The sequence below is a fragment of the Pseudophryne corroboree genome, chromosome 1, assembly GCF_028390025.1.
Source record: "Pseudophryne corroboree isolate aPseCor3 chromosome 1, aPseCor3.hap2, whole genome shotgun sequence".
Classification (NCBI taxonomy): Eukaryota; Metazoa; Chordata; class Amphibia; order Anura; family Myobatrachidae; genus Pseudophryne; species Pseudophryne corroboree.
In genome coordinates, this window is record NC_086444.1 from 655,192,390 (window position 1) to 655,217,161 (window position 24,772).

Sequence of the window (24,772 nt, forward strand, 5' to 3'; positions counted from 1 at the left end):
AGTATCCCGAAGCTCCTGCGGATCCGTCTATACCCCATGGTCCTTTTGGAGTCCCCAGCATCCTCTAGGACGTAAGAGAAATACTATTTTGAATGAAATCAGCCATATTTCAGTTATTAAATAAAAATCCAAGCCTGTTTTGAATTGGGGAAACTGTTCAACTACAGTGTCCAGCTTTTTAATAAACAGTATATCTAGGGGAAAAATGTTCCTCTCAGATGTGTGCTCTTTTCGTAAAACTCCTTGGGGGCAATTCATTTGTTTAATGGGTACCCAAAATTGCATTTCCCATTGCATTACTAAACCCGACTAAATAGCTGGTCGCTACGTGAAAAGTGACCCATTTTGGCGCTTAAACAGGTCACTTTTTGCAAATTTCTGCTCTCCAGCACGGGGAGCTGTGAGCAAAAATGAAGTTAGCGTGCCCATCTAGAGAAACAATAGAATAGCTGCCGGTGGTCGCAGGGGAGCAAACAATTGAATCATCTCCCTTGAGTGTGTGGTGTCCAGCCCTTGTACCAAGGTGAGTGTGGGTATAAAATATTTATACATGGTGAGTAAATAGTAGTTTATTTCTAGATTTATATACTTATGATGCAATATGGTCCAACTTACAGATGTGATCTCATACATCCAGCCTCAATATGCCACGCAGCGTGAGATGCGTGTCATTAGTGAGCCGACCGGTCCCATGCAACTCTGCTAACGTCAGGCATATTTTTTTGCTGAAAATGCATCTTATTTGCAACGTAATGTGGCTAGGATGCATGAGGAGACTGTGCTGATTAATTTTCTGTGACACTTGCATATTGTGTGTGTGACTGAGTTTGTATATGGAGCATAACAGAACTTAGCATGGAAAAAAGTTGTGGCTGCTACATTGTAGCACTTCGTGTACAGATTCACACAAGTGTCAAATGAATCAGCACAGTCTCCTTGTGCGTCCTATTTGCATTGCGTTGCAAATAAGACATTTTTGCACAAACAAAGACGCCCGAAGTTAGGAGAGTTGCATAGGACCTGAAAAAAGGTGCCAAAACATTACCATGGTAAAACACCAAACTACTGTACCATCAATTTATAAGGTAATTTGTCTGTTTAGTGGCATACTACTTCACAGAGGAACATTACACCTCATTTCACCTCACCACTGACTTGCAACAGAGTAATCAAATCACTGAATAAATTATATATGTTCTATTTACACAATGGTATATGCTTAAAAGAATTGCAAAAATGGTACCCATTTATGGGTCCCAGATAATGGGGGATATCCTATTAGGCCCGGTAAAACTTTGGGTGCGAAAAACGTATGTTCTTCGCGATTTTTCCTGATTTTAACCAATTTTTTTTTTTAAAGGCTATCCAGATTAATCGCCTGTAAAAAAAAAAAAAATGCCCTTTCTCCCAAAAACACACAGGTTCAGTGAAACCTGTGTGTTTTTGGTAGAAACAGCCCCGTTTTCGTCGGAAACTGGGCTGTTTCTGGGGATTTGGTTTCGGCCAAACAAAATCCCTGATGAGTGGGACAACCTGCAGCGTCCCATGGCCGCTGCAGCAGCAGCAGTAGGCTGCGACTGCAGGCATCCGGAAGCTGTCCACCGCATCCATCCTCTCCTCCGCCCCAGGCTTTGGTCACATGACAGGGGAGCGGCCAATTACCGGGGCTAATTGGATATCTCCCAATGACTGGATTAAGGGACAACCAACAATCTAAACCATGAGCCAGAGGGAAGAGTAATGTCATCTATAGCTAAAAGCTGTCATGGTGGCAGACTGAAAATGGTATAATTTCCCATTTAACATTGTGAACACAACAATCCTAGCAGTTGTCAGCTAGATGTTAGTAAATCAGAGGGGAGCTATACTTTACACTAGGTAGCAGATGGTATTTCCTTCTATACATTAGCCATCAGGTGGGAAAGGTTACTGTACACTAGTCACCAGCTTGGAAGTTCTGTTGTATAAAGGGGTAGCAGTTGATTTACCAACGGACACAATACAGACAGTCATAATCCGACAGCAATTGACCGACAGTCAAAATACCGACACGGTCAAAATACTGACATTCATTATGCGGACATGTTCAAAATGGCGACATAGCCAGAATACAGACACTTGAGATGCCGACATGCCAAACTGCCGACATGCGTATTTAAGGAATTTTTGTCCAAAAACAGACTTGTTCATACTTTACCATACCAGTGGACCTGGAGGGAAAATATAATATTGCCCGAAGCATGGCGAGCGAAACGAGCCATGCAAGGGGACACAGTACACTTAGATGGTGTTCATGTCGACATTGACACAACCCCCCCCCTCCGAAAAACTCACGTCGGTATTTTGGCATGTCGGCATTTCAAATGTTGGTATTCTGCCTATGTCGGCATTTTGAACATGTCAGCATAATAAATGTTGGTATTTTGACCGTATCTGTATTTTGACTGTAGGTAAATGGCTGTCAGGATTATGACCGCTGGTATTTTGTCCGTCGGTAAATCATACTGAACCAGTATAAAGTGCCTTGAAAGACTATTAACATTTTTTCATACTCTATTACCACAGATTATGAATTTGAAATAGAATGAAGAAGGTATTTTCATATGGAGTACCCCTTATAATCGCTAACCGAAATCTGTTCTGATGCAGTACAATAACTCAAAAGATACACATTATCATCGTCTCTACCTGTGTAATGGGCCCTACACACTGGCAGATAACACTGAACGATATGAACGTTCTCGGTCATTAATGAACGAGAACTCGTTCATATCATTCAGTGTGGAGGCACAAACGATGAACGATGCGCGCCCCCGCACTCGTTCATCGTTGGTGCCGGGTCGCTTATGCATGCAGGCCAATATGGACAATCTCGTCCATAATAGCATGAACTACTATGGAGCCGGGTGACGGGGGGAGTGAAGAAACTTACCTCCCCCCGCCCCGTATTGGCCGTTGGGCAGCTCGGCGGTGGGTCGACAAGTGTGTAGGGCCCATAAGAAGTAGATTATCTGTTCAACTGTTATGTAATTTAAAATATCCCATTTTAGAGACATTCCCAAAAAACATTTCTAAATGAAGATGAAAGAGCAACCAAAGCAAGTCAGAGTTGTGATTATAGAGATGCATATATTTAAGCAGGTGTACAGAACCAATGCAAAAGATATTGAACTCTTGGAGGTCAGTGCAATACATAATACAGAAGTGCAAGAAGTATAAAGCCCAACCACACAGCCCAGAGCAGGATGTCCCAAAAACAAACAACAACATTGCTACAGGGCAGGAAGGGCATTTATCACAGAATTTAGCATTATGTATAGAAATCAAATCCTGGTACCACACCCACAGGGAAATATGCGGCAAAATAATCATGTTATTGTGTTGCCTTTTAGGGGCAGGGACTGCAATCATATCGTGATTGATGGGAAGCTGAATGGTGCATATGAGTGACAAGACCTGCTACCCTCTGCCAAGAAAGTCAAACTAGGGAGGGAGTTTTACTTTCAACAGGACAATGAACAGTCCAGCCAGAAACTAGTCTCCAGATAAAGACCACCAGACGTGAAGTCCAGCTGAACACTAGCTGCAAGAGGCAAAGCTCAGACAGACAGGATGTAGTTGCTTTACCGGTGGTCGGGATCCCGGTGGTCAGGATACCGACTCTGGAATCCCGAACGCTTATGAAGCTGGCAGGCGGAGTGCCGGCAAACATTGCCTAATCCCACTTGTGGGTGTCCACGACACCCAGAGAGTGGGAATAGAACCTGTGGCGAGCGTAGCATGCTACCGAGCCCGCTGCTAAGTGAGCTTAGTGAGTTGAGCCTAGTGAGCCCGCAAGGGGCTCCGTTGCGCTCGCCCCCCTGTCCACGACACCCCTGGAGGGAGAATAAATAGCATGGCGAGTGCAGCGAGTCCGCAAGGGGCTCTTTTGCGCTCACCCCCTGCCTCAATGCCAGCGGTCGGGATCCCGGTGCCGGGATGCTGGGCGCCGTGGTCCCAAGCGCCGGCATAACATACTACAATAGGTAAGCTTAAGCAGTACATTACATTGGAGAAATGTTTGAGAACATACATTACTGTGTTCATCATCCTGTAAGCACAAACACAGAAACATTATAATGAAACCTGAACAACATACCTCACCACAGGGTTCCCATTGTACAATATATAAATTCCAGCTTCTTTATTCCCATAGATCTGATTGCTGCGGATGCTGCCTTTCCCGTTGCCTAGGACAACAATGCCAGAGCGGAGGCCGCTGTGTATCCTGTTACACTGCCAGTTACATTATGTGCACAGGGAGAGGACAGTAAAGAAAACACAAATATTAATAACAGACTGCAGAGAATTCACAATCTCTCTTACACAGAATAAGACTTACAGATCACAGTGTAATCATCTATTTCACACCGGGGAAACTGACTTTTCAAGGTGAAATTATTTTTTTCTGCTCCCTATTCTCTTTGTTAATTTACACATCCTATTAAGAACCTGAATCTGAGTTGGATGCACTGAGTGAAGCAATGTTTGTTGTCTGGGCATGCATCTGTGTCACACCGCTTATGCATACCGATTTTGTACGTACAGAGACGCACAGTAGCAGAAATATATTGGAAATACATGGAGCATTCCTTGGTGGTGGCTTGGAGGTAATAGGGGTGGCTAAGCAGATGCACAGAGATTTAGCATCTTATGGGAGTGTGCTGATAGTGGTTGCATTCACAGACAGGGAATAAATAGTTCACATAAGGGGTCCTCGTCAGACAGATAATCTGCTATAGGGCTAGTGCAAATTTTAGTTTCGATGATGCGTCACATTTTCCCGACTTTCAGGATAGTGCGCACACGCAGGGCACATTCTGCACGTGAGCGGACCAGGAAATGCGATCGCAACGCAATAATGCAAACACCTCTTCCTGATTGAGAGGCAGAGGTGTTCGTGGGGTGGTGTCGCAGCATTGCGGGAACGTGGTGTCAAAAACGCATTCAGTCTGTTTTCTGCTGCAAAGGTAAACATGGCCGCACTGCGTCTGCCTTCGTAGCCAGGCTGCGCAGGCAGTGGTAGACCCTAGTTACTGCGATCACAATTGCTGGGCATCACTTTGTATGCTGGGCAGCCTTGCCCTGCGCTGGGCGGCCCCCAGCATTCTATCGTATGCAGTTGCAGTTTTGCTAAATTAGCAAAACTGCAACTGAAGCTGAATAAGGTCCATAGCTTCTTACATAATACCACTTCTTTAGATATAAAGGGTTTTTCAGTATCAGTCCTCACTGCACTACAAGGTGGATAATGTTCTACCTTAGGGCGACCTGCACTTATCTGGATCTCTGTGTGTATGGACAGATCCTACTTCTGTGCAATGTGAAGTAAAATAAGATTTTACTCACCGGTAAATCTATTTCTCGTAGTCCGTAGTGGATGCTGGGAACTCCGTAAGGACCATGGGGAATAGCGGCTCCGCAGGAGACTGGGCACTCTAAAAGAAAGATTTAGGACTACCTGGTGTGCACTGGCTCCTCCCTCTATGCCCCTCCTCCAGACCTCAGTTAGGAAACTGTGCCCGGAAGAGCTGACACAATAAGGAAAGGATTTTGGAATCCCGGGTAAGACTCATACCAGCCACACCAATCACACCGTATAACTCGTGATACTATACCCAGTTAACAGTATGAATAACAACTGAGCCTCACGAACAGATGGCTCATACAATAACCCTTTAGTTAGGCAATAACTATATACAAGTATTGCAGACAATCCGCACTTGGGATGGGCGCCCAGCATCCACTACGGACTACGAGAAATAGATTTACCGGTGAGTAAAATCTTATTTTCTCTGACGTCCTAGTGGATGCTGGGAACTCCGTAAGGACCATGGGGATTATACCAAAGCTCCCAAACGGGCGGGAGAGTGCGGATGACTCTGCAGCATCGAATGAGCAAACTCAAGGTCCTCCTCAGCCAGGGTATCAAACTTGTAGAATTTAGCAAATGTGTTTGAACCCGACCAAGTAGCAGCTCGGCAAAGTTGTAAAGCCGAGACCCCTCAGGCAGCAGCCCAAGAAGAGCCCACTTTCCTCGTGGAATGGGCTTTTACAGATGTAGGATGCGGCAGTCCAGCCGCAGAATGTGCAAGATGAATCGTACTACAGATCCAGCGAGCAATAGACTGCTTTGAAGCAGGAGCACCCAGCTTGTTGGGCGCATACAGGATAAATAGCGAGTCAGTTTTCCTGACTCCAGCCGTCCTGGAAACCTAGATTTTCAGGGCTCTGACTACGTCCAGCAACTTGGAATCCTCCAAGTCCTTAGTAGCCGCAGGCACCACAATAGGTTGGTTCAAATGAAAAGCTGATACCACCTTAGGAAGAAATTGGGGACGAGTCCTCAATTCCGCCCTATCCATATGGAAAATCAGATAAGGGCTTTTACATGACAAAGCCGCCAATTCTGACACACGCCTGGCCGAAGCCAAGGCCAACAGCATGACCACTTTCCACGTGAGATATTTTAGTTCCACGGTTTTAAGTGGCTCAAACCAATGTGACTTAAGGAAATTCAACACCACGTTGAGATCCCAAGGTGCCACTGGAGGCACAAAAGGGGGCTGAATATGCAGCACTCCTTTAACAAACGTCTGAACTTCAGGCAGTGAAGCCAGTTCTTTTTGGAAGAAAATCGACAGAGACGAAATCTGGACCTTAATGGAACCCAATTTTAGGCCCATAGTCACCCCTGACTGTAGGAAGTGCAGAAATCGACCCAGCTGAAATTCCTCCGTTGGGGCCCTTCTGGCCTCACACCACGCAACATATTTTCGCCATATGCGGTGATAATGGTTTGCGGTCACCTCCTTCCTAGCTTTAATCAGCGTAGGGATGACTTCCTCCGGAATGCCCTTTTCCTTCAGGATCCGGCGTTCAACCGCCATGCCGTCAAACGCAGCAGCGGTAAGTCTTGGAACAGACAGGGTCCTTGCAGCAGCAGGTCCTGTCTGAGCGGCAGAGGCCATGGGTCCTCTGAGATCATTTCTTGTAATTCTGGGTACCAAGCTCTTCTTGGCCAATCCAGAACCACAAGTATAGTTCTTACTCCTCTCCTTCTTATTATTCTCAGTACCTTGGGTATGAGAGGCAGAGGAGGGAACACATAAACCGACTGGTACACCCACGGTGTCACTAGAGCGTCCACAGCTATCGTCTGAGGGTCCCTTGACCTGGCGCAATATTTTTTTATCTTTTTGTTGAGGCGGGACGCCATCATGTCCACCTGTGGCCCTTCCCAGCGATTTACAATCAGCTTGAAGACTTCTGGATGAAGTCCCCACTCTCCCGGGTGGAGGTCGTGCCTGCTGAGGAAGTCTGCTTCCCAGTTGTCCACTCCCGGAATGAACACTGCTGACAGTGCTATCACGTGATTTTCCGCCCATCGGAGAATCCTTGTGGCTTCTGCCATCGCCATCCTGCTTCTTGTGCCGCCCTGTCGGTTTACATGGGCGACCGCCGTGATGTTGTCTGACTGGATCAGCACCGGCTGGTGTTGAAGCAGGGGTCTTGCCTGACTTAGGGCATTATAAATGGCCCTTAGTTCCAGAATATTTATGTGTAGGGAAGTCTCCTGACTTGTCCATAGTCCTTGGAAGTTTCTTCCCTGTGTGACTGCCCCCCAACCTCGAAGGCTGGCATCCGTGGTCACCAGGACCCAGTCCTGTATGCCGAATCTGCGGCCCTCTAGAAGATGAGCACTCTGCAGCCACCACAACAGCGACACCCTGGTCCTTGGAGACAGGGTTATCAGCCGATGCATCTGAAGATGCGATCCGGACCACTTGTCCAACAGATCCCACTGAAAGATCCTTGCATGGAACCTTCCGAAAGGAATTGCTTCGTAAGAAGCCACCCTCTTTCCCAGGACTCGCGTGCAATGGTGCACCGACACCTGTTTTGGTTTTAGGAGGTCTCTGACTAGAGATGACAACTCCTTGGCCTTCTCCTCCGGGAGAAACACTTTTTTCTGTTCCGTGTCCAGAACCATCCCCAGGAACAGTAGACGCGTTGTAGGAACCAGCTACGACTTTGGAAACTTCAGGATCCAGCCGTGCTGTTGTAGCACTTCCCGAGCAAGTGCTACTCCGATCAACAACTTTTCCCTGGACCTCGCCTTTATAAGGAGATCGTCCAAGTACGGGATAATTAAAACTCCCTTTCTTCGAAGGAGTATCATCATTTCGGCCATTACCTTGGTAAATACCCTCGGTGCCGTGGACAGACCAAACGGCAACGTCTGGAATTTGTAATGACAGTCCTGTACCACAAATCTGAGGTACTCCTGGTGAGGAGGGTAAATGGGGACATGCAGGTAAGCATCCTTGATGTCCAGTGATACCATGTAATCCCCCTCGTCCAGGCTTGCAATCACCGCACTGAGTGATTCCATCTTGAACTTGAACCTTCTTATATAAGTGTTCAAGGATTTTAAATTTAAAATGGGTCTCACCGAACCGTCCGGTTTCGGTACCACAAACATTGTGGAATAGTAACCCCGTCCTTGTTGAAGGAGGGGTACCTTGATTATCACCTGCTGAGAAAACAGCTTGTGAATCGCCTCCAGCACTGCCTCCCTGTCCGGGGGAGCTGTCGGCAAGGCAGATTTGAGGAAACGGCGAGGGGGAGACGTCTCGAATTCCAGCTTGTACCCCTGAGATACTACTTGTAGAATCCAGGGATCCACCCGTGAGCGAGCCCACTGGTCGCTGAAGTTCTTGAGACGGGCCCCCACCGTACCTGGCTCCGCCTGTGGAGCCCCAGCGTCATGCGGTGGACTTAGAGGAAGCGGGGGAGGACTTTTGTTCCTGGGAACTGGCTGTATGTTGCAGCTTTTTCCCTCTACCTCTGCCTCTGGGCAGAAAGGACGCGCCTCTAACCCGCTTAACTTTCTGGGGCCGAAAGGACTGTACCTGATAATACGGTGCTTTCTTTGGCTGTGAGGGAACATGGGGTAAAAATGCTGACTTGGAATCTGACCACGCAGCTGCAGCACTGCACATCCATGCTGAAGCAATAGCTGGTCTCAGTATAATTCCTGAGTGTGTATATACAGACTTCAGGATAGCCTCCTGCTTTCTATCCGCAGGTTCCTTTAGGGCGGCCGTGTCCGGAGACGGTAGTGCCACCTTTTTAGACAGACGTGTGAGCGCTTTATCCACCCTAGGTGATGTCTCCCAACGTGACCTGTCCTCTGGCGGGAAAGGGTACGCCCTTAGTAACTTTTTAGAAATTACCAGTTTCTTATCGGGGGAATCCAACGCTTCTTCACACACTTCATTTAATTCATCAGATGGGGGAAACACCACTGGTAGCTTTTTCTCCCCAAACATAATACCCTTTTTTGTGGTACCTGGGGTAATATCAGAAATGTGCAACAAATTTTTCATTGCCTTAATCATATAACGAATGGCTCTATTGGAATGTACACTAGTCTCATCGTCGTCGACACTGGAGTCAGTATCCGTGTCGACATCTGTGTCTGCCATCTGAGATAGCGGGCGTTTTAGAGCCCCTGATGGCTTTTGAGACGCCTGGGCAGGCACGGGCTGAGCAGCCGGCTGTCCCACATCTGCTATGTCGTCAAACCTTTTATGTAAGGATTTGACACTGTCGCGTAATTCCTTCCACATGTCCATCCATTCAGGTGTCGACCCCGCAGGGGGTGACATCACATTTATCGGCACCTGCTCCGCCTCCACATAAGCCTCCTCATCAAACATGTCGACACAGCCGTACCGACACACCGCACACACACAGGGAATGCTCTGACTGAGGACAGGACCCCACAAAGTCCTTTGGGGAGACAGAGAGAGAGTATGCCAGCACACACCAGAGCGCTGTATAATACAGGGATACCCACTACACACAGTGATTTTTCCCCTATAGCTGCTATAATACACAATTTGCGCCTAAATTTAGTGCCCCCCCCCTCTCTTTTTTACCCTATTGAGCCTGGAAACTGCAGGGAAACTGCCTGGGGAGCATCCTTCCAGTGGAGCTGTGAGAGGAAATGGCGCCAGTGTGCTGAGGGAGATAGCCCCGCCCCCTTCACGGCGGACTTCTCCCGCTTTTTTCAGGATATTTCTGGCAGGGGATTTTACACATATATAGTCCTGACTATATTATGTGTTTTTTTTGCCAAGCTAAGGTATTTATATTGCAGCCCATGGCGCCCCCCCCCCCCAGCGCCCTGCACCCATCAGTGACCGGAGTGTGAGATGTGCATGGGGAGCAATGGCGCACAGCTGCAGTGCTGTGCGCTACCTTAATGAAGACCGGAGTCTTCAGCCGCCGATTTACTGGACGTGCTTCTGGCTCTGCAAGGGGGACGGCGGCGCGGCTCTGGGACCGGACGACCGAGGCTGGGCCTGTGTTCGATCCCTCTGGAGCTAATGGTGTCCGGTAGCCTAAGAAGCCCAAGCTAGCTGCAAGCAGGTAGGTTCGCTTCTTCTCCCCTTAGTCCCTCGTAGCAGTGAGTCTGTTGCCAGCAGATCTCACTGAAAATAAAAAACCTAAATATACTTTCTTTCTAAGAGCTCAGGAGAGCCCCTAGTGTGCAACCAGCTCGGCCGGGCACAAAATTCTAACTGGGGTCTAGAGGAGGGGCATAGAGGGAGGAGCCAGTGCACACCAGGTAGTCCTAAATCTTTCTTAGTTGTGCCCAGTCTCCTGCGGAGCCGCTATTCCCCATGGTCCTTACGGAGTTCCCAGCATCCACTAGGACGTCAGAGAAATAATGTTCACCCAGTACACTATGGGACGGATTCACAGATGGATGCAGTCGAGTGATTTATAGCCAACTGCGAATATGCCTCAAAAGACTTACAACAGCGGTCACAGAGAGGATTTATATACATTCGCAGCTGTGGCAGCATTAGTGCACATCTCTGAATCAGGCCTTATACTCAATGCTGTATGGATGAGGTGGATTACAGGGAGCCGATGAAGTACAGTTAAATAGAAAATAATAACCCACTCCCTTAATGAATATAAAACCACTTTCCATTACTCTAAGCTAGGCAAACAGGAATTGTCTAACAATCCAGGTTCAGGGCCACGTTTCTAACAATTAACGAAATTGGGAGCCGAGCAGAGTCTGATGGATTCTAATTACTTGTTCCCTAGATACAAACTCTGAGATCACAACAAATCTTACTGAATACTACAGAAATACATTATTTACCTACAAATGCTTGGGCCACTACTCCCCACGCTACAAATGAAACTGTGAGGGCCTAGGAGACAATGCAAAGAGTGAAAATAGCATGCTGCTCCACAGTGTGTTAGTGTCTCACGGCAATCAGCTACTCTCTGTATGGCTGGCCCAATCCTTGTACACTAAAACTGAACTCTAAAGTAACATCTTCAGCCTTAAGGGCCCCATACACTAGGGAGTTTTATCTCAGCATTGACTTGCATGCAATTTTCCTGCAATCTGGCCAGAAGCTCCCCGGGAGGCCTGGGATTGTATTTTTACATGTGATTTATCTCATGCAATTTAATGTTATTAAACCTATTTCCATGCAATTGAGATAAATCTGACGTGCAGCAGGTGTGATCTGCGATTGCGATGGGTGACACAAGGGAGCGCGCAATCGCAACAAAAGTACATGCAATTTGACATTTTTTATGCTATCCATCTCAGTAGCTCGTCACAATTGCAAGAAAACGTGCAATATTGCACTAGTGTATGGGGTCCTTTAGTCATTTCTAAAATAAATGTGTGTTTTTGGCAATATATTATTATTTGTTGTAACCCTTTGATGAATGGATAGATCATATTAACACATGGATCAATATTCTCTAGGATACTTCCATTCAACTCCATTCACAATCAATTTTCGGCCTGTCAGGAGGGGGAACAGTGCAGACTGCAGATCACACTGTAAATGCTGTTACATTATGAAGTGGTAGAGACACATTTCCACTTAACACAGACTTTAACTAAATAAGGAGACTGAAATTGTACAGTACCACATACCAGTATGACAGGATTGGCTCCTTTGCGGATATCCACCCCTGCTTCTGTGTTTGAATGGATGTTGTTGTCAGCTATGAGCCCTCCTGCTGCCAGACGTAGGAAAACCCCTGATGCCTTACAGTGGTAAATGTCATTCTTTAACATGACAACCTAATGAAAGAAATGACACTGGCTGAGTGTTGGCAAAATGCAATTATGCAAACATTTAAATAATACCGGAAGATAGGTGCCAGACTATTATCAGTGAACACTGCATCTTCAACACAGAATTCGGATTCACTTCACTTCTGCTATTAACCCACGTGTGTACCTTATATGGTGAAGGTTTAGAATATTTTGCATCTCTTCAGCTATTAGGACTCTGGAATTCAGATAATACAGGAAAACACTACCTCCTAAATCTTGTTGATGCTCTTGTAGCTCATAAGTGCAGTGGGTGGTCCAGCTCAGTAACAATATCCTGCTTCTCACTGTGTATTATTTCTATAAAATATATTTATATAATATAGTATTACTCTTACTGTATCATCAATATGGCCTAGGTTTAAAACTGGGCATTGCTAATTGGGAATACTGTATACAGCTACTGCATTCTGTATATATATCACCCCTACAAACATGACTATACCAAGAGACATAATATCATTCTATTTGTGTATACAGACACTGAATTCTTCATGATCTATCCAGCATAACCTGACTAATAGACATGTTTGTAATAAAATGTAACAACAGTGTATACAGACATAGAACTGTATACCTACCCATCATGACCAGATGAATGGACATATTTGTGATACAATTCCTTTAAACTTTGGAGCATACTTATCAACAAAGCACCTTGTGGCTTCTGCGGGTCCCGGTGGTGAGATTAAGAGGAGGTCCCAGGACGTGCTCTTCTGCATTTAATCAAGCCCATTGTCTATACCTAGTCAACATGACCTAAAGGGATGCCGACACCGGAATCCTGACACTGGTCAGAAAGGCGACGCCGGTTTCCCAACATCGATCACAATGCCAGCGCCGGAATCACAATTGTCGGCATCCTGAAGAAAAGTATTCCGGGAGTGGTTAGGCTTATGGAGGGTGGGAATGGGAGGGGAGGGGAGGGGAAGGGAAGGGGGGGGGAGGGTGTTATGGTTAGGGTGCGGGTAGGGAGGGTTAAGGATAGGCACTAAGCAGGGAGTGTTAGGGTTAGCTGCGGAGAGGGAGGGTTAGGATTAGGGGTGGTAGAAGGGGAGAGTTAGAATACTCATCTAGCAGGTAACAGGATTCAGCACGTCGGTATTCTGAGTGCCGGCATCCCAAGAGCCGTTATCACGATACCATCCCGACCTAAATGCTAGGCATGACCATAACGTAATTTTAATGCTTTTAAGATGCACATATTTATTACCTTTTAGATTAAACATACTGTAAACATATTGTAAAAAAGCAAACTGGATTACAACATTCAAGCTAAAGCAACTGGATAGTGTTAGAATATTTCCAGGGACAAATCTTCACTCTTGGGCAGGGGTATTTCACATGACACACCAAACAACATACTGTACAAGGGATCACACCCATACTCACAATATACAAATTCACACTAAACTTTTCCCAAAGAACAATGAACAGTAGAAAGTCATTAGAAACAGTGGGCCCGATTTGGATTTATTTGCAAACCCGATGGCTTACATACGAATCTGGGAACTTTCTGATGGACAGTCTGAGTAAGCTTAGTCTTACGCAGGTGGCTGAAGGCACAGATACAGGAGGCGCCCTTTTTCTACAGATGTCTCCTGTTGCATTAGCATTTTAGGTGTACGGTATTGCACAGCCACTTCCCTGTGTTTGTGCAATACTGTGCACACTGGAATCAGGCCCATAGTTGTCAAATAGAGACCACACAAACCACACACAGTGTACTCTGCTACTCACAATGGGATCTGTATGAAATACCTACAATCAAAATCCTGACAGTCGAAATCCCGACAAGGTCAAAATCCTGACATGGACAAAATACCGACAAGGTCAAAATACAGACATGTAAAATGTCGACAGGTCAACATGCCAACATGAGTATTTCATTGTTTTTTGGTGTGTATGTCGACATAGGTCAACATGGACTCCATATAAGTGCACAGCGTCCGCTCGCCATGCTTCGGGCACGGTGCCTCGCTGCGCTCGGCACACTATTATATTCCTCCTCCAGGTCCGCTGGTATGGTAAAGTATGAACAAGTCGGTTTCTATGAAAAACTCATGTCGGCATTTTGGCCTGTCAACATTTTACATGTCGGTATTTTGACCTTGTCTGTGTTTTAAATGTCGGTATTTTGTCCATGTTGGGATTTTGACCGTCTGTCAATTGCTGTCGGGATTTCGACCGCCGGGATTTTGATTGTCGGTAAATTGACTGCATCCCCTCACAACATGCTCATTAAATCATTTTATAAAAGCACCATGGCCAGAGGAATGTACAGTATTATTTTCACCTTTTGGTAATGCTATGTTTACGTTTTCACTAGCACAGAAGGCACTCAGCATGTTTAGAAGTGAGAATATTAGTTGCCGACTTGTGCTTCTCCTTCTGAGCTATGGCGCTTGCTTGGACACAATATTAATACATATTACATCATATTTACACATCAGCATTTATGGCACATGAGGGTATGGCTCCCAGGAGTCCAGTATTTCCCTTGACAGATGTGTTTTATTTCCACTAGAAATCATTAACACAATCGTTGTTGAAACTATTGTGGTTACCGTTTTACCTTATTTGCCTGGCAAAGGAAACATGGGGGGGCTTGGACTTGTGTTACAATTTAAATGAACAAACCTTGACTCGAGTGCTCTAAAGCAGTGCTTTCAACGTTACATGAGCAAATTCCAAAGTCAGAAATCTAAAGGCTTGTTTGACTAAAGTGACTCAGTGGTTAAAGGCACCAATATTATGAAAGGTGTGTCATCTGCCTCAAGCCATAGACTCACTCTGGAAGTCTATCATCTACTTCCTCTCTGAAAAAATAAGGGGAACACCTCCAGGTACACCCTGCCACCTCCTATTTTGCTCATTAAATAGATTTGTATATAAGATCTGCAAAGAGTCTACTGATAACAGATATGTCCTGATACATTCCCCATCAAGCAATATGCTTTCAATTACCAAAATGTTGACATTTTCATTTGCACAGAGCTGGAGTACCTCAGCTCAATGCATAGTTACAATGGCTCTATAAGATACATACAGTAGACTGTACTAAATGATTGCTGGTCCAAGCTCAACACAAGATATTGTAATCAGACAGTACACAGGCCAGACCCATAGGGGCATATTCACTTACTCAGTCTAAATATACTGCGTTTCTGAAGAATACAACAGCTACAAAAAAAGTGCAAAGCAGCTCTGAACATTTTTGTCGGGCAAGAAAATGACAATACAATGGCCCTCATTCCGAGTTGATCGCTCGCTAGCTGCTTTTAGCAGCAGTGCAAACGCTAGGCTGCTGCCCTCTGGGAGTGTATCTTAGCTTAGCAGAAGTGCGAACGAAAGATTAGCAGAATAGTGAAATTTTTTCAAGCAGTTTCTGAGTAGCTCCAGACCTACTCCTAGATTGCGATCACTTCAGTCTGTTTAGTTCCTGCTTTGACGTCACAAACACGCCCTGCGTCCGGCCAGCCATACCACCGTTTCCCCAGGCACGCCTGCGTTTTCACCTGACACGCCTGCGTTTTTTAGCACTCCCGGAAAACGCTCAGTTACCACCCAGAAACACCCACTTCCTGTCAAACACTCACCAATCAACAGAGCGACGGAAAAGAGTCGCTCGACCTTGTGTGAAACTGCATAGTTTTTTGTGAAAGTACGTCGCGCCTGCGCACTGCGGCCCGTACGCATGCGCAGAAATGCAGATTTTTAGCCTGATAGCTGCGCTGCGAACAACAGCAGCTAGCGATCAACTCGGAATGACCCCCAATGTGCCGCCAAATATCAGACTCATAACAGGGTCATAACCAGAATTTCTTACTGGCACTATGAACGCACACTATGTCACAAAAAAAGAAATGACATTTGCCCTGTACTCAATGTTCCACTTGGTAAATGACTTTTAATGTGTAGACTCACACAACCTAGAGGCATATTAGATACACACTGATTCATCGGGCCTGATAAAATTACACAGTTGCACTTAAGAAAATAAGATTTTACTCACCGATAAATCTATTTCTCGTAGTCCGTAGTGGATGCTGGGGACTCCGTCAGGACCATGGGGAATAGCGGCTCCGCAGGAGACAGGGCACAAAAAGTAAAAGCTTTTGGACCTAGGTGGTGTGCACTGGCTCCTCCCCCTATGACCCTCCTCCAAGCCTCAGTTAGGATACTGTGCCCGGACGAGCGTACACAATAAGGAAGGATTTTGAATCCCGGGTAAGACTCATACCAGCCACACCAATCACACCGTACAACTTGTGATCTGAACCCAGTTAACAGTATGATAACAGAGGAGCCTCTGAAAAGATGGCTCACTACAACAAAAACCCGATTTTGTTAACAATAACTATGTACAAGTATTGCAGACACTCCGCACTTGGGATGGGCGCCCAGCATCCACTACGGACTACGAGAAATAGATTTATCGGTGAGTAAAATCTTATTTTCTCTAACGTCCTAAGTGGATGCTGGGGACTCCGTCAGGACCATGGGGATTATACCAAAGCTCCCAAACGGGCGGGAGAGTGCGGATGACTCTGCAGCACCGAATGAGAGAACTCCAGGTCCTCCTCAGCCAGGGTATCAAATTTGTAGAATTTAGCAAACGTGTTTGCCCCTGACCAAGTAGCTGCTCGGCAAAGTTGTAAAGCCGAGACCCTTCGGGCAGCCGCCCAAGATGAGCCCACTTTCCTTGTGGAATGGGCTTTTACAGATTTTGGCTGTGGCAGGCCTGCCACAGAATGTGCAAGCTGAATTGTACTACAAATCCAACGCGCAATAGTCTGCTTAGAAGCAGGAGCACCCAGCTTGTTGGGTGCATACAGGATAAACAGCGAGTCAGATTTCCTGACTCCAGCCGTCCTGGAAACATATATTTTCAGGGCCCTGACTACGTCCAGCAACTTGGAGTCCTCCAAGTCCCTAGTAGCCGCAGGCACCACAATAGGTTGGTTTAGGTGAAACGCTGAAACCACCTTAGGAAGAAATTGAGGACGAGTCCTCAATTCCGCCCTATCCGAATGAAATATCAGGTAAGGGCTTTTATAGGATAAAGCCGCCAATTCAGATACTCGCCTGGCAGAAGCCAGGGCCAACAACATTACCACTTTCCATGTGAGATATTTTAATTCCACTGTGGCAAGTGGCTCAAACCAATGTGATTTTAGGAATCCCAAAACTACATTGAGATCCCAAGGTGCCACTGGGGGCACAAAGGGAGGCTGTATATGCAGTACCCCTTTTACAAAAGTCTGAACTTCAGGAAATGAAGCCAATTCTCTCTGAAAGAAAATCGACAAGGCCGAAATTTGAACCTTAATGGACCCTAACTTTAGGCCCATGGACAGTCCTGTTTGCAGGAAATGTAGGAAACGACCTAGTTGAAATTCCTCTGTCGGGGCCTTCTTGGTCTCGCACCACGCAACATATTTTCGCAAAATACGGTGATAATGCTGTGCAGTTACATCCTTCCTAGCTTAAAACAGGGTAGGAATAACTTCATCTGGAATGCCTTTTTCCTTCAGAATCCGGCGTTCAACCGCCATGCCGTCAAACGCAGCCGCGGTAAGTCTTGGAACAGACAGGGTCCCTGCTGAAGCAGGTCTCTTCTTAGCGGCAGAGGCCACGGGTCCTCTGTGAGCATCTCTTGAAGTTCCGGGTACCAAGTCCTTCTTGGCAAATCCGGAGCCACTAGTATAGTTCTTACTCCTCTCCGTCTTATAATTCTCAGTACCTTGGGTAAGAGAGGCAGAGGAGGGAACACATACACCGACTGGAACACCCAAGGTGTTACCAGAGCGTCCACAGCTATTGCCTGCGGGTCTCTTGACCTGGCGCAATACCTGTCTAGTTTTTTGTTGAGGCGTGACGCCATCATGTCCACCTTTGGTTTTTCCCAACGGTTCACAATCATGAGGAAGACTTCCGGATGAAGTCCCCACTCTCCCGGGTGTAGGTCGTGTCTGCTGAGGAAGTCTGCTTCCCAGTTGTCCACTCCCGGAATGAACACTGCTGACAGTGCTATCACATGATTTTCCGCCCATTGCAGAATCCTTGCAGCTTCTGTCATTGCCCTCCTGCTTCTTGCGCCGCCCTGCCTGTTTATGTGGGCGACTGCTGTGATGTTGTCCGACTGGATCAACACCGGCTGACCCTGAAGCAGAGGCTTTGCTAGGCTTAGAGCATTGTAAATTGCCCTTAGTTCCAGTATATTTATGTGAAGTGAAGTCTCCAGGCTTGACCACACTCCCTGGAAGTTTCTTCCTTGTGTGACTGCTCCCCAGCCTCTCAGGCTGGCATCCGTGGTCACCAGGATCCAGTCCTGAATGCCGAATCTGCGGCCCTCTAGGAGATGAGCACTTTGCAGCCACCACAGAAGAGATACCCTTGTCCTTGGAGACAGGGTTATTTTCTGATGCATCTGAAGATGCGATCCGGACCATTTGTCCAGCAGATCCCACTGAAAAATTCTTGCGTGGAATCTGCCGAATGGAATCGCTTCGTAAGAAGCCACCATTTTTCCCAGGACCCTTGTGCATTGATGCACTGACACCTTTCCTGGTTTTAGGAGGTTCCTGACTAGCTCGGATAACTCCCTGGCTTTCTCCTCCGGGAGAAACACCTTTTTCTGGACTGTGTCCAGAATCATCCCTAGGAACAGCAGACGTGTCGTCGGAATCAGCTGCGATTTGGGAATATTTAAAATCCACCCGTGCTGTTGTAGTACTTCTTGAGATAGTGCTACTCCGACTTCTAACTGTTCTCTGGACCTTGCCCTTATTAGGAGATCGTCCAAGTAAGGGATAATTAATACGCCTTTTCTTCGAAGAAGAATCATCATTTCGGCCATTACCTTGGTAAAGACCCGGGGTGCCGTGGACAATCCAAACGGCAGCGTCTGAAACTGATAATGACAGTTCTGTATTACGAAACTGAGATACCCTTGGTGAGAAGGGCAAATCGGGACATGGAGATAGGCATCCTTGATGTCCAGAGACACCATATAGTCCCCTTCTTCCAGGTTCGCTATCACTGCTCTGAGTGATTCCATCTTGAATTTGAACCTTTTGATATAAGTGTTCAAAGATTTTAGATTTAAAATCGGTCTCACCGAACCGTCTGGTTTCGGTACCACAAACAGTGTGGAGTAATATCCCTTCCCTTGTTGTAGGAGGGGTACTTTTATTATCACCTGTTGGGAGTACAGCTTGTGAATGGCTCCCAATACCGCCTCCCTGTCGGAGGGAGCTATTGGTAAAGCAGACTTCAGGAACCGGCGAGGGGGAGACGTCTCGAATTCCAATTTGTACCCCTGAGATACTACTTGCAGGATCCAGGGGTTCACTTGCGAGTGAGTCCACTGCGCGCTGAAATTTCTGAGACGACCTCCCACCGTACCTGAGTCTGCTTGTAAGGACCCAGCGTCATGCTGAGGACTTGGCAGAAGCGGAAGAGGGCTTCTGTTCTTGGGAAGGAGCTGTCTGCTGCAGTCTTTTTCCCCTTCCTCTACCCCGGGGCAGATATGACTGTCCTTTTGTCCGCTTGCCTTTATGGGAACGAAAGGACTGGTGCTGAAAAGACGGTGTCTTTTTCTGTTGAGAGGTGACTTGAGGTAAAAATGTGGATTTCCCAGCCGTTGCCGTGGTTACCAGGTCTGATAGACCGACCCCAAATAACTCCTCCCCTTTATACGGCAATACCTCCATGTGCCGTTTTGAATCCGCATCACCTGACCACTGTCGCGTCCATAACCCTGTTCTGGCAGAAATGGACAGCGCACTTACTCTTGATGCCAGAGTGCAAATATCTCTCTGTGCATCTCGCATATATAAAAATGCATCTTTTAATTGCTCAATAGTCAATAAAATACTGTCCCTATCCAGGGTATCAATATTCTCAGTCAGGGAGTCCGACCACGCCACCCCAGCACTGCACATCCAGGCTGAGGCGATTGCTGGTCGCAGTTTAACACCAGTATGTGTGTATATACTTTTAAGGATATTTTCCAGCCTCCTATCTGCTGGCTCCTTAAGGGCGGCCGTTTCTGGAGACGGTAACGCCACTTGTTTTGATAAGCATGTGAGCGCCTTATCTACCCTAGGGGGTGTTTCCCAACGAGCCCTAACCTCTGGTGGGAAGGGATATAGTGCCAATAATTTTTTAGAAATTAGCAGTTTTTTGTCGGGGGTAACCCACGCTTCATCACACACTTCATTCAATTCCTCTGATTCAGGAAAAACTACGGGTAGTTTTTTCACACCCCACATAATACCCCTTTTCGTGGTACTTGCAGTATCAGAGATGTGCAAAACCTCCTTCATTGCCGTGATCATGTAACGTGTGGCCCTACTGGAAAATACGTTTGTTTCTTCACCGTCGACACTGGAGTCAGTGTCTGTGTCTGGGTCCGTGTCGACCCACTGAGGTAACGGGCGTTTTATAGCCCCTGACGGTGTTTGAGACGCCTGGACAGGCACTAACTGAGCTGCCGGCTGTCTCATGTCGTCAACAGTTTTTTGTAACGTGCCGACACTGTCACGTAATTCCTTAATTACGGCCATCCATTCAGGTGTCGACTCCCTAGGGGGTGACATCACCATTATAGGCAATTGCTCCGCCTCCACATCATTTTCCTCCTCATACATGTCGACACACACGTACCGACACCCAGCACACACACAGGGAATGCTCTGATAGAGGACAGGACCCCACTTAGCCCCTTGGGGAGACAGAGGGAGAGTTTGCCAGCACACACCAGAGCGCTATATATGTATAGGGACAACCTTACAATAAGTGTCTATCCCTTATAGCTGCTTATATCTGTTATTTTGCCAAATAAGTGCCCCCCTCTCTTTTTTACCCTGTTTCTGTAGTGCAGGATGCAGGGGAGATTCTGGGAGCCTTCCTACCAGCGGAGCTGTGTGGGAAAAATGGCGCTGTGTGCTGAGGAGATAGGCCCCGCCCCCTTCTCGGCGGGCTCTTCTCCCGCTTTTTTCTGGAAAACTGGCAGGGGTTAAATACATCCATATAGCCCAGGAGCTATATGTGATGTATTTTTTGCCAAATAAGGTAAATTCATTGCTTCCAGGGCGCCCCCCCCCCCAGCGCCCTGCACCCTCAGTGACCGAAGTGTGAAGTGTGCTGAGAGCAATGGCGCACAGCTGCAGTGCTGTGCGCTACCTTATGAAGACAGGAAAGTCTTCTGCCGCCGATTTATGGACCTCTTCTTGCTTCAGCATCTGTAAGGGGGCCGGCGGCGCGGCTCCGGGACCCATCCATGGCTGGGCCTGTGATCGTCCCTCTGGAGCTAATGTCCAGTAGCCAAGAAGCCCAATCCACTCTGCACGCAGGTGAGTTCGCTTCTTCTCCCCTTAGTCCCACGCTGCAGTGAGCCTGTTGCCAGCAGGACTCACTGAAAATAAAAAAACCTAAGTATACTTTTACTTCTAAGCAGCTCAGGAGAGCCACCTAGATTGCACCCTTCTCGGCCGGGCACAAAGATCTAACTGAGGCTTGGAGGAGGGTCATAGGGGGAGGAGCCAGTGCACACCACCTAGGTCCAAAAGCTTTTACTTTTTGTGCCCTGTCTCCTGCGGAGCCGCTATTCCCCATGGTCCTGACGGAGTCCCCAGCATCCACTTAGGACGTTAGAGAAAATAGGATTTTAATACCTACCGGTAAATCCTTTTCTCATAGTCCGTAGAGGATGCTGGGGTCACATTGAGAACCATGGGGTATAGACGGGATCCGCAGGAGACATGGGCACTTTAAGACTTTCAAAGGGTGTGAACTGGCTCCTCCCTTTATGCCCCTCCTCCAGACTCCAGTTATAGGAACTGTGCCCAGGGAGACGGACATTTCGAGGAAAGGATTTATTGTTAAACCACGGTGAGCATCTTACCAGCTCACACCTCAAGTATGCCGCAGAACGTGGCATTCAACAGAATACAAGCCAACGGCATGAACAATTTCAGCAATATGCTGACAAGAACCGTAACACCATATGTGTGTAACCACAAATAATAACTGCAGATACAGTACGCACTGGGACGGGCGCCCAGCATCCTCTACGGACTAAGAGAAAAGGATTTACCGGTAGGTATTAAAATCCTATTTTTTCATACGTCCTAGAGGATGCTGGGGCCACATTCAGAACCATGGGGTTAAACCAAAGCTCTAGAACGGGCGGGAGAGTGCGAATGACTCTGCAGTACCGAATGACCAAACTTGAGGTCATCATCGGTCAAGGTATCAAACTTGTAAAACTTAGCCAAAGTGTTCGAACCCGACCAAGTAGCTGCTCGGCAACGTTGTAACGCCGAGACCAACCTGGGCATCTGCCCAGGACGAGCCCACCTTTCTAGTAGAATGGGCCTTCACCGATTCCGGTAACGACAATCCAGCCGTGGAATGAGCCTGCTGAACCGTATTACAGATCCAGCGTGCAAAGGTCTGCTTGGAAGCAGGACATCTAATCTTGATGGGAGTATACAGGACAAACAGAGCCTCTGTTTCCCTAATCTGAGCCGTTCTGGCGACAGAAACTTTTCAAAGCTCTGACCACATCCAGAAATTTCGATTCAAATAAAGCGTCAGTAGCCACTGGCACCACAATAGGTAGGTTCATGTGGAAAATGAAACCACTTTCGTCAGAAATCGTGAACGAGTTTTCAACTCTGCTCTAACTTCATGGAAAAACAAATAAGGCTCTTGTGAGACAAGACCGCTAACTCAGACACCCGCCTCGCGGATGCCAAGGCCAATCGGATGACCACTTTCCAAACGAGGAATTCTAATTCCACCTTTCGTAAGGTTCAAACCAATATGATTGAAGGAACTGCCACACCACATTAATAACCCATGGTGCCACTGGGGGCACAAATGGAGGTTGGATGTGCAACACACCCTTCACGAAAGTCTGAACTTCTGGAAGGGAGGCCAATTGTTTTTGAAAGAAAACCGATAAGGCTGAAAGTGTACCTTAATTGAGCACAAACTTAGGCCCGCATCCACACCTGCCCGTAGAAAATGGAGAAACCGTCCTAGCTGAAATTCCTCCGTAGGAGCCTTCTTGGATTTCCACCAAGAAAACATATTTTCTCCAAAATGGTGGTAATGTTTAGACGTTACTCATTTCCTGGCCTGAATAAGTGTGGAAATGACTTCACTGGGAATACCCTTTCAGACTAGGATCTAGCGTTCAACCGCCATGTCGTCAAACGTAGCCGCGGTAAGTTTTGAAACACTCACGACCCCTGCTGTAACAGGTCCTCGTGGAAAGGAAGAGGCCAGGGATCTCCTACGAGTGATTCCTGGAGATCTGGATACCAAGCCCTCCTTGGCCAGTCTGGGACAATGAAGATCACTTGAATCTTTGTTCTTCTTATGATCTATAGAACTTTTGGAATGAGAGGAAGTGTAGGGAATAATAAGAATTTACTTACCGATAATTCTATTTCTCATAGTCCGTAGTGGATGCTGGGAACTCCGTAAGGACCATGGGGAATAGCGGCTCCGCAGGAGACTGGGCACAAAAAGTAAAAGCTTTAGACTAGCTGGTGTGCACTGGCTCCTCCCCCTATGACCCTCCTCCAAGCCTCAGTTAAGATACTGTGCCCGGACGAGTGTACATAATAAGGAAGGATCTAGAATCCCGGGTAAGACTCATACCAGCCACACCAATCACACCGTACAATTCGTGATCTGAACCCAGTTAACAGTATGATAACCGTAGGAGCCTCTGAAAAGATGGCTTCCAACAATAAACAACCCGATTTGTTTGTAACAATAACTATATACAAGTATTGCAGACAATCCGCACTTGGGATGGGCGCCCAGCATCCACTACGGACTATGAGAAATAGAATTATCGGTAAGTAAATTCTTATTTTCTCTGACGTCCTAGTGGATGCTGGGAACTCCGTAAGGACCATGGGGATTATACCAAAGCTCCCAAACGGGCGGGAGAGTGCGGATGACTCTGCAGCACCGAATGAGAGAACTCCAGGTCCTCCTCAGCCAGGGTATCAAATTTGTAGAATTTAGCAAACGTGTTTGCCCCTGACCAAGTAGCTGCTCGGCAAAGTTGTAAAGCCGAGACCCCTCGGGCAGCCGCCCAAGATGAGCCCACCTTCCTTGTGGAATGGGCTTTTACAGATTTTGGCTGTGGCAGGCCTGCCACAGAATGTGCAAGTTGAATTGTACTATAAATCCAACGAGCAATCGTCTGCTTAGAAGCAGGAGCACCCAGCTCGTTGGGTGCATACAGTATAAACAGTGAGTCAGATTTTCTGACTCCAGCCGTCCTGGAAATATATATTTTCAGGGCCCTGACTACGTCCAGCAACTTGGAGTCCTCCAAGTCCCTAGTAGCCACAGGTACCACAATAGGTTGATTCATGTGAAACGCTGAAACCACCTTAGGGAGAAATTGAGGACGAGTCCTCAATTCCGCCCTATCCGAATGAAATATCAGGTAAGGGCTTTTATATGATAAAGCCGCCAATTCTGATACGCGCCTGGCTGAAGCCAGGGCCAACAGCATTACCACTT

The 24,772-nt window shown here is 47.0% G+C and overlaps 1 protein-coding gene across 1 annotated transcript in view; it reads right to left on the reverse strand.

Annotated features, from left to right (window-relative positions):
* The window catches only part of FBXO10 (F-box protein 10), a 287,024-nt gene that overhangs the window by 171,447 nt on the left and 90,805 nt on the right, over positions 1 to 24,772 (reverse strand). Inside the window, exons 5-6 of the mRNA XM_063914662.1 lie at positions 12,026 to 12,175; positions 4,139 to 4,275 (exon numbers count right to left, since the gene is read on the reverse strand). Of these exons, the coding sequence (XP_063770732.1) occupies positions 4,139 to 4,275; positions 12,026 to 12,175 (287 nt within the window). The remainder of the gene's footprint in view (positions 1 to 4,138; positions 4,276 to 12,025; positions 12,176 to 24,772) is intronic.